The sequence below is a fragment of the Salarias fasciatus genome, chromosome 13 (genome assembly GCF_902148845.1).
Source record: "Salarias fasciatus chromosome 13, fSalaFa1.1, whole genome shotgun sequence".
In the NCBI taxonomy this organism is placed as follows: Eukaryota; Metazoa; Chordata; class Actinopteri; order Blenniiformes; family Blenniidae; genus Salarias; species Salarias fasciatus.
In genome coordinates, this window is record NC_043757.1 from 29,033,626 (window position 1) to 29,045,439 (window position 11,814).

The following is an 11,814-nucleotide window of genomic DNA, read 5'->3' on the forward strand; positions in this document are numbered from 1 at the left end:
AGATTTAACAGTGATGTGTTCTTTCATCTGGTTCCTGTTAAAACGCTACTGAAGTGTTTTGAATCAACTGGAGACATTTTAATCAGTCATTGAGTCAAATTGATAATAGTGGATTACAATAATCTACTCTGGAGGAAACAAACAAGCACACTCAGCCTCCATGATAGAAACACATTCATGGTTTTAATATAGTTTGCTGTTGGTTCTCCACTTTCTCAGAACATGACTCCTTTACACAGAGGTGTGGAGCTGAAAAGTTCAGTCTTCTTTCTACTTTCTTCCAAATGAAAATTGGTCTGTATTGATGAACAGATTTTTTTAATAAATGAAATTAACAAAACCAGGCCAATGTACTTCAGCCACCAGGTGACAACAGTAACGCACACCAGGACAGAACAACAGTCACACACAGCTGGAACACATCAGGACAGAACAACAGTCCCACAGAGCTGAAACACATCAGGACAGAACAACAGTCACACACAGCTGGAACACATCAGGACAGAACAACAGTCCCACACAGCTGAAACACATCAGGACAGAACAACAGTCACACACAGCTGGAACACATCAGGACAGAACAACAGTCACACACAGCTGGAACACATAGGGACAGAACAGCAGTCACACACAGCTGGAACACATCAGGACAGAACACCAGTCACACACAGCTGAAACACATCAGGACAGAACAACAGTCACACACAGCTGGAACACATCAGGACAGAACAACAGTCCCACACAGCTGAAACACATCAGGACAGAACAACAGTCACACACAGCTGGAACACATCAGGACAGAACAACAGTCACACACAGCTGAAACACATCAGGACAGAACAACAGTCACACACAGCTTAAACACATCAGAACAGAACAACAGTCACACACAGCTGAAACACATCAGGACAGAACAACAGTCACACACAGCTGAAACACATCAGGACAGAACAACAGTCACACACAGCTTAAACACATCAGGACAGAACAACAGTCACACACAGCTGGAACACATCAGGACAGAACAACAGTCACACACAGCTGAAACACATCAGGACAGAACAACAGTCACACACAGCTTAAACACATCAGAACAGAACAACAGTCACACACAGCTGAAACACATCAGGACAGAACAACAGTCACACACAGCTGAAACACATCAGGACAGAACAACAGTCACACACAGCTGAAACACATCAGGACAGAACAACAGTCACACACAGCTGGAACACATAAGGACAGAACAGCAGTCACACACAGCTGGAACACATCAGGACAGAACAGCAGTCACACACAGCTGGAACACATCAGGACAGAACAACAGTCACACACAGCTTAAACACATCAGGACAGAACAACAGTCACACACAGCTGAAACACATCAGGACAGAACAACAGTCACACACAGCTGGAACACATAAGGACAGAACAGCAGTCACACACAGCTGGAACACATCAGGACAGAACAGCAGTCACACACAGCTGGAACACATCAGGACAGAACAACAGTCACACACAGCTGAAACACATAAGGACAGAACAACAGTCACACACAGCTGGAACACATAAGGACAGAACAACAGTCACACACAGCTGAAACACATAAGGACAGAACAACAGTCACACACAGCTGAAACACATCAGGACAGAACAACAGTCCCACACAGCTGAAACACATCAGGACAGAACAACAGTCACACACAGCTGGAACACATCAGGACAGAACAACAGTCACACAGCTGAAACACATCAGGACAGAACAACAGTCACACACAGCTTAAACACATCAGGACAGAACAACAGTCACACACAGCTGAAACACATCAGGACAGAACAACAGTCACACACAGCTGAAACACATCAGGACAGAACAACAGTCGCACACAGCTTAAACACATCAGGACAGAACAACAGTCACACACAGCTGAAACACATCAGGACTGAACAACAGTCAGACACTAAGCTGAAACACACCAGGACGGAACAACAGTCACACACAGCTGGAACACATCAGGACAGAACAACAGTCACACACAGCTGAAACACATCAGGACAGAACAACAGTCACACAGCTGAAACACATCAGGACAGAACAACAGTCACACACAGCTGGAACACATCAGGACAGAACAACAGTCACACACAGCTGAAACACATCAGGACAGAACAACAGTCACACACAGCTTAAACACATCAGGACAGAACAACAGTCACACACAGCTGGAACACATAAGGACAGAACAGCAGTCACACACAGCTGGAACACATCAGGACAGAACAGCAGTCACACACAGCTGGAACACATCAGGACAGAACAACAGTCACACACAGCTTAAACACATCAGGACAGAACAACAGTCACACACAGCTGAAACACATCAGGACAGAACAACAGTCACACACAGCTGGAACACATAAGGACAGAACAGCAGTCACACACAGCTGGAACACATCAGGACAGAACAGCAGTCACACACAGCTGGAACACATCAGGACAGAACAACAGTCACACACAGCTGAAACACATAAGGACAGAACAACAGTCACACACAGCTGGAACACATAAGGACAGAACAACAGTCACACACAGCTGAAACACATAAGGACAGAACAACAGTCACACACAGCTGAAACACATCAGGACAGAACAACAGTCCCACACAGCTGAAACACATCAGGACAGAACAACAGTCACACACAGCTGGAACACATCAGGACAGAACAACAGTCACACAGCTGAAACACATCAGGACAGAACAACAGTCACACACAGCTTAAACACATCAGGACAGAACAACAGTCACACACAGCTGAAACACATCAGGACAGAACAACAGTCACACACAGCTGAAACACATCAGGACAGAACAACAGTCACACACAGCTGAAACACATCAGGACAGAAAAACAGTCACACACAGCTTAAACACATCAGGACAGAACAACAGTCACACACAGCTGGAACACATCAGGACAGAACAACAGTCACACACAGCTGAAACACATCAGGACAGAACAACAGTCACACACAGCTTAAACACATCAGAACAGAACAACAGTCACACACAGCTGAAACACATCAGGACAGAACAACAGTCACACACAGCTGAAACACATCAGGACAGAACAACAGTCACACACAGCTTAAACACATCAGGACAGAACAACAGTCACACACAGCTGGAACACATAAGGACAGAACAGCAGTCACACACAGCTGGAACACATCAGGACAGAACAGCAGTCACACACAGCTGGAACACATCAGGACAGAACAACAGTCACACACAGCTTAAACACATCAGGACAGAACAACAGTCACACACAGCTGAAACACATCAGGACAGAACAACAGTCACACACAGCTGGAACACATAAGGACAGAACAGCAGTCACACACAGCTGGAACACATCAGGACAGAACAGCAGTCACACACAGCTGGAACACATCAGGACAGAACAACAGTCACACACAGCTGAAACACATAAGGACAGAACAACAGTCACACACAGCTGGAACACATAAGGACAGAACAACAGTCACACACAGCTGAAACACATAAGGACAGAACAACAGTCACACACAGCTGAAACACATCAGGACAGAACAACAGTCCCACACAGCTGAAACACATCAGGACAGAACAACAGTCACACACAGCTGGAACACATCAGGACAGAACAACAGTCACACAGCTGAAACACATCAGGACAGAACAACAGTCACACACAGCTTAAACACATCAGGACAGAACAACAGTCACACACAGCTGAAACACATCAGGACAGAACAACAGTCACACACAGCTGAAACACATCAGGACAGAACAACAGTCGCACACAGCTTAAACACATCAGGACAGAACAACAGTCACACACAGCTGAAACACATCAGGACTGAACAACAGTCAGACACTAAGCTGAAACACACCAGGACGGAACAACAGTCACACACAGCTGGAACACATCAGGACAGAACAACAGTCACACACAGCTGAAACACATCAGGACAGAACAACAGTCACACAGCTGAAACACATCAGGACAGAACAACAGTCACACACAGCTGGAACACATCAGGACAGAACAACAGTCACACACAGCTGAAACACATCAGGACAGAACAACAGTCACACACAGCTTAAACACATCAGGACAGAACAACAGTCACACACAGCTGGAACACATAAGGACAGAACAGCAGTCACACACAGCTGGAACACATCAGGACAGAACAGCAGTCACACACAGCTGGAACACATCAGGACAGAACAACAGTCACACACAGCTTAAACACATCAGGACAGAACAACAGTCACACACAGCTGAAACACATCAGGACAGAACAACAGTCACACACAGCTGGAACACATAAGGACAGAACAGCAGTCACACACAGCTGGAACACATCAGGACAGAACAGCAGTCACACACAGCTGGAACACATCAGGACAGAACAACAGTCACACACAGCTGAAACACATAAGGACAGAACAACAGTCACACACAGCTGGAACACATAAGGACAGAACAACAGTCACACACAGCTGAAACACATAAGGACAGAACAACAGTCACACACAGCTGAAACACATCAGGACAGAACAACAGTCCCACACAGCTGAAACACATCAGGACAGAACAACAGTCACACACAGCTGGAACACATCAGGACAGAACAACAGTCACACAGCTGAAACACATCAGGACAGAACAACAGTCACACACAGCTTAAACACATCAGGACAGAACAACAGTCACACACAGCTGAAACACATCAGGACAGAACAACAGTCACACACAGCTGAAACACATCAGGACAGAACAACAGTCGCACACAGCTTAAACACATCAGGACAGAACAACAGTCACACACAGCTGAAACACATCAGGACAGAACAACAGTCAGACACTAAGCTGAAACACACCAGGACGGAACAACAGTCACACACAGCTGGAACACATCAGGACAGAACAACAGTCACACACAGCTGAAACACATCAGGACAGAACAACAGTCACACAGCTGAAACACATCAGGACAGAACAACAGTCACACACAGCTGGAACACATCAGGACAGAACAACAGTCACACACAGCTGAAACACATCAGGACAGAACAACAGTCACACACAGCTGAAACACATCAGGACAGAACAACAGTCACACACAGCTGGAACACATCAGGACAGAACAACAGTCACACACAGCTGAAACACATCAGGACCGAACAACAGTCACACACAGCTTAAACACATCAGGACAGAACAACAGTCACACACAGCTGAAACACATCAGGACAGAACAACAGTCACACACAGCTGAAACACATAAGGACAGAACAACAGTCACACACAGCTGGAACACATCAGGACAGAACAACAGTCACACACAGCTGGAACACATCCGGACAGAACAACAGTGGGACACTAAGCTGAAACACATCAGGACAGAACAACAGTGGGACACTAAGCTGAAACACATCAGGACAGAACAACAGTCACACACACAGCTGGAACACATCAGGACAGAACAACAGTCACACACAGCTGGAACACATCAGGACAGAACAACCATCACACACAGCTGGAACACATCAGGACGGAACAACAGTCACACACAGCTGGAACACATCAGGACAGAACAACAGTCACACACAGCTTGAACACATCAGGACAGAACAACAGTCACACACAGCTGAAACACATCAGGACAGAACAACAGTCACACACAGCTGAAACACATCAGGACAGAACAACAGTCAGACTGAATGAAGCTGAAGCCGGCAGTCAGTCACAGAGTAGCTGAAGAAAGAATCTACTGTCCCACTAAATCATCTTTTGCTGTTTCAGTCTGACTTTAGATTTCAGAATTCAGTTTTTGCTTCATCCATGTGTCGGACTGGGAACTCTGCATTGAAACAGTTACTGTTTCATCCCTCAGAGGACCTGAGTCCCTCTGAAGCAGCAGCGTGTCGCTCTGTCCTCTTCATGGATTGCCAACTCCTTCATGCTCATGACGGAAAGAATCAGTGGATAAACCTCAGTGGGATTAGAAGGTGTGCTGTGAGCTGATCTCTGGTGTGTTTCTGAGATGAACAGTGAGGATTTTATCATCCATCCACACCCTGGGATCCTTTACTCCAACACAACGGCCTTCAATTATCAAACTATTGTACGGCGGCGTGCGGCCATATGAGCGATGGGATCGGCATTCGTCAACATGATCCTGATCGTACGGAAAGATGAACTCTCTCCACAGGTCTGACGTCGTGGAGCAAGTCTGAGTCAGGGTGGATTTACAGAGCAAAACAGCAAAACCTGGCAGAGCGTGAAAACAATCATCAGCAAACCTCAGACACGTCAGAACGCAGGAGCTGCTGCTCTGCCCCGAAGAGGAGGGAGACTTTATGTTGGCCTCAGCAGTTTTACTAATTATCGCATTGGCTGATGGAGCCTGAAGAACCAGGGACCCAGCAGAGCCTCCACTGGGGGCTGGACGGAGGAGACAGGACCTGAAGAACCACGGACCCAGCAGAGCCTCCACTGGGGGCTGGACCGAGGAGACAGGACCTGAAGAACCACGGACCCAGCAGAGCCTCCACTGGGGGCTGGACCGAGGAGACAGGACCTGAAGAACCGCTACTGAAATGTAAATATACTCTGAAGTTGATCAAATGGTCTGTTTAATCAGTGATGTGGTTCCAGCAGACTGAAAATAACAGATTAGCTGAAGGCAGATTAAATCCAGACAGAGGACGTTTAGTCCAACATTTTGTTCAGACTTCTATAAGTTGTCATTGATTGTGTTCAGTGTGTTATTGACTATTGATTCCCTCCAGCCTGGTCTCTACTGCAGCCAAACAGCAAATTTCTGTTTGTCTTTCCAAGATGTCCGCCGTGATGACAGCCGGTCTCGGTCTAGCAGCTCTGGGACCGGATGGAAGGCCCGGTCTGGGTTCCAGCTCGGCACCGGGTCCAGTACTGGGTGTGTGTGGGGGACTTCAGACCTGGCCGTGGACGTAATTAAGCCAAACAATAAAACTCTCAGCTGTATGACAAGACTCAGCCTCATTTTTTGGAACGTCAGGGTTAAATTAACGGACCTATGATCTGTTCAGACGTCAGGCGGGTCCGTTCGTCCAGGAGACGCTGCTCACCGCCGCCGTGATCGGCGGAAGATTTATTCTTCCAAAGAGCTCCTCCTGATTCACCTCCACCCTGGTCCTGGTTCCTCCTCCTCAGACCTGAGGAGATCGATTTCAGCTCAGAAAAGTTTCTTTTTTTATGGTTCCTCCTCTCTGTGTTTGACCTCAGTGGGCGGGGCTTCAGAACATGAACATTTCAGGACATAACATGTTAATGACGATCAAATTCAGCCGCCGCAGTTTTCAACACCCGGTCATTCAAACGCTGAGAAGGGTGAGGGAGGACGGTTTGGTAGGTCTCACTCTGGGACATGAGGAGGCAGACTGGGTTTCTGCAGCGGTCTGAGGACCGGCTCGGACCACTGGCTCTGCCGCTGGTGCATGATGGGAGCTGAGGGCTCCTCGTGGTGAAGCGCTCAGAGCTCCTGAGTGACGTGAGACTGAGACAGTCATCCTGTAGCAGCACAGACTGCAACTTTTATTCTGAAACGAGAATAAAACGTGCTGATTGGCTCTGAGATCCTGAGGTCTCACAGGTGGACGGCCAGGTGGGGGACGGGGTGCTGTCTCCCTGGGACTCCAGCCTGTGGCTGAAACCCACAAGGAGCTGCAGCGGGGGGCGGGGGCCGTGTGCAGACCGTCCATCCGTCCCGCCTGTCCCGCTGTGTCTGATTGAGTCCCGCTGTCTCCTCGTTTCAGGGCCAACATCCCTTCCAGCTGGCCAGGAAGTAGTCTGCCTCCGCCGGCCTCCGCCGAGCCGCCGCCCGAGGAAACCTCCAGAGCTTTGCAGAGATGTTTGTGTTTGAGCGGGCCCAGAGGGCGTCTCCGGACCGGACCGGACCGCCCCGGACCGCCCCGGACCGCCACCGTGGCCGGCCCGCTGTCTGGTCTGCGGCTCCAGAGAGCCGGAGCCTGAACTCCTGCTGCTCTGGACGGACGGAAACCCTCCTGATGATTCCTTCACTTCATCCAACTCACCTGCAGCTAGAACACATGTTCGAATCCCAGTCCAGGACCCTCTCTGGAACCAGCTTCACACCCTCCCTCATGTCGCCCAGCGTTCGGAGGAGCTGAGGACACTGCGGTTGGTTGATTAGTGTTCTGTAAGTATTGTACCATAATAGACAAAGAGATGTAAGTATTAAAGTACTGCGATGTTGTAAATAGAGCGTATCCATCAAACACACAGAAAACAGAGCAGGGCGGAGATGTGTGACGGTTTACAGGACAGTAGAACAGCCCGATGGTTTTAATGTGGCGATTTATTCCGAGAGAATAACAGAGGCTGAAATCAGAATAAGAGGAGGAGGTGAACCCGCCGCTCCGATCCTCTGCTGGACTGTCCTGAAGTCTGACTGAAGCATCGGTGTGTCGATTCCTCCATGGACTGTCAGACTGTCTCCCACACACACACACACACACACACACACACGCACAGTCTCGTATTTCTATCCTTGTGGGGACCTTCCATTGACTCCCATTCATGTCTAGCCCCTAACCCTGACCCTTACCCTAACCCTAACCCACACCACAACAAAGCCTAACCCTAAAGAAATGTTTTTGCACTTTTACTTTTTTCAGTAACAACAACATGGTCAAGAAAACACTGTTTCTCCTACTTAGGACCGGAAAAAGGTCCCCACAAGGCACGTCGTTTCACGTTTTGCTATCCTTGTGGGGACATTTGGCCCCAACAAGGATAGAAATACGAGAACGCACACACACACACACACACACACACACACACACACGCACACACACACACACACACACACACACACACACACTGCCAGTGTTTGACATGCAGCGTACCTTCCTGTCTCTCTGAATACCTTGTATAGAAGCATTCCTTTTGTCACACTGACAGCTGCCGTGTGAGTCGAACCTCCACTTTCTTGATCTGTTGGCATTTCCACTTTTCTTTTTTAGCTCAGCAGTAACGTGTGTTTGATTGAACCTGCAGAAAGCTATCAGCCCAGCAGGTGTCGCTGCAGAGGTCACCTCTCTGGACTCCTGTCAGGGAAACGGAAGCAGTGAGAATTAAAGCTGCTCATTTTTCTGCTCTCCTAAATTCAAATGTTACTGTAGTTCATTGGGATGAATGTAATGACAGAGCAGCTGTGGCTGTCTGAGAGAAAGTCTGAACAGCAGGACCTCCAGCTCCTCGTCTCCCTGAGGTGAGGCAGAACAGGTGAAGCTGTTTCAGGTCTTCATGGGTTTGAGGAGCTGCCGGAGCTCCCAGCAGGAATCGCAACGCTTCCCACAGGAGGCTCGCTGACCGGAGCGGGGTCTTCCTCACCGCCCTGCAGGCTGAGAGCTTTTCAGGTTGCTGTTTCTTCCATTCGTAATCATGAGACGGGAGAGCCTGGAGAGGACTCTCCGTCTCACCTGGACTTTGCACATTGACGTTTTCTTGTTGTTCCCGCTGGTTTTGATGATATGATGATAACTTTATTTAGCCGGGACAGTCCCGTTGAGATTAAAACCCTCAAGGGAGTCCTGGGGTCACAGATTTCTCCTGGCCTTCCTCCTCTGAGCGGTGAGACGCAGCTGCTGCCACTTCCCTCCACTTCACCTCCGGAGCGTCCGTCCAGTCCAGGGACAGCGCCGCTCGCTGCTGCCCTCTGTGTTGAAGTGTGGCACTGCAGCGGTTCAGCTGCTGTGGATCCATGGATCCCTCCTGAACCAGCACTTCCCAGGAATCCCTTCTGTTTTTCACAGTTCTGTTGAAACAAATGTCAGAGCTGTCAGGAAAAATGTTCGATTTGTAATTCAACATACTGAATGTGTGAAATAAACTGTTGAATATATAACATTTCAGACAGTAACATACTTTAGAAATAAAGCAAATCCATCAATCTTCTACTCCACACACACACACACACACACACACACACTCGGGCAGCTGTGAGGTGAAGTGAAGAGATGCTGCCGGCCTTTTCTTTAGCTCTCGCCGTGGAGGAGGCAGCCTGTCCAGCGGCAGACTGGCGTTTCGACAGGAGGAGTTTTGCCGTCGTGTGTGTGTTTAGAGATAGTCTCCTGTCGCAGTGGAGCTTCATCCGAGGATGATTCGTGGGCATTATCCACACCTTGCATGGTACTTTTTTAGCCTGTATGAAGCAGGAGGTGCAGCTCTTTCATTTGGCTCTGTGTGGAGAAACCTCTGGGTCTCGTCCCTTCAGGGGCCGCTCAGCACCTCTTCCTTCGGCCGGTTGTCACCAGCCGACCTTTGAACTCCTGTCTTTCTTGTTGTTTTTCTAATCAAGCGGCAGCTGTCTTCACTGGTTGCCAGACAGACTCACAGTTTGTCCCTGAAGCAGAATAAAGTCTTTTAACTGGAATTAAATGGTTTCTCTGTCTGCAGTGTTCTCTTCATTCATCCAACTCAGGCTCATTTCTATGGTCCAGAGCAGCATGTCCAGGTTTAGCCTGTCTGTCCATCATGAGAGCGGCTGGTCCAGGTTTAATCTGTGTTCATAAAAAGATAGTTTATGATAGTCTCATAACTATGATAATCTCAGGTGACCCGTCCCCAACACACTCTCACAACTTTAAATAAAAACAGTTCCTTTGACATACTTTAATGTGTTTACTGGGAAATCCACATCGGGAGCATGAAACAATGAAATGTTTAATGAAACCTTCCTTTTAAAGCAAGAACCATGAACTGCAGACAGGTGCAATGGAAACCGTTAAAACGTGGGCCGTGTGGATCTCCCTGCTCTCCCTGATGCTGGTCTTGCACCTCTACACTTGTCTCATCTTTATTCCTGGCTTTTAACCCAGCCTGAGACTCCCTGCTTCTTTTTACTGTTTTGTTGTGGTTTTTGTTCCAGAATAAAGAAACCAAGCTAGATGTAATCTCTCCCAGCCAGGAGGCATTTCAGAATGAAACTCGTGGTGAAATGTTGGTTAATCATGGTGGAGAAACCACTTTAACCTGCTGAGACACCGCCACACAAAGAGAACCCTAAACAGAACAAGGGATGGACTGAATCCCCCAAACTCCACCGGGATACAGTCCGGTCGGCACCAATCCAAGTCGGCCCTGGCCAACTCGGCACCGCCCCTGGAATACAGTGGAGTCGGCATCAAAGCCAAGCCGGCCTCTGGGGGGGGGCTCTCAAGTGGCCGAGTTGGTCGGTGCCGACTTGACTGTAAGCTGCTTACCAACTTGGCCAAAATCCTCTTTTTTTTTAATCACGATGCGGCTGCAGCACGACAATTTGCAGTTTTTGACGATCTGTTTGAAGCGAGTAGCTTAGCTACGAGCGCTTAGCGGCTGTCTGGTCATGTGACCGGTCCCCAAGGCATTCTGGGAATTGTAGTGCAACGATGCCGACTGCAGCGAGATGATTTGCACAGTTTTTTTCGTGCCGGCTGCGCCGCTTCTCCTCACGTAGCAGGCGGGAGACTGGAGGACAAACTGTGTGATGATGGAGACTGACAGGTTAGAGGTGGAGAATGGACCTGGAGCTTCATGTTTGACGTCTTGTTTGAACCGAGTAGCTTAGCTAGGAGCGCGCAGCGCCAGCGGCTGTCTGGTCATGTGACCAGACCATGTGACCAGGCGGCGTTTGATCAAACCGGTCGCCTTTCATCAGAATTATAAAACTGTGTAAATCGTCGCACCGCAGCCGCATCGTGATTAAAAAAAAAGAGG

At 48.6% G+C, this 11,814-nt stretch overlaps 1 protein-coding gene across 12 annotated transcripts in view; it reads left to right on the forward strand.

Moving 5' to 3' along the window:
* The window catches only part of col13a1 (collagen, type XIII, alpha 1), a 114,983-nt gene extending 106,831 nt beyond the window's left edge, over positions 1-8,152 (forward strand). For all 12 annotated transcript variants that reach the window (XM_030107503.1, XM_030107514.1, XM_030107504.1 and 9 more), the window contains one exon: positions 7,851-8,152. In XM_030107503.1, coding sequence (XP_029963363.1) covers positions 7,851-7,883 — 33 coding nt within the window. In that variant the 3' untranslated portion in view covers positions 7,884-8,152. The remainder of the gene's footprint in view (positions 1-7,850) is intronic.
* Positions 8,153-11,814: the final 3,662 nt, after the last annotated feature.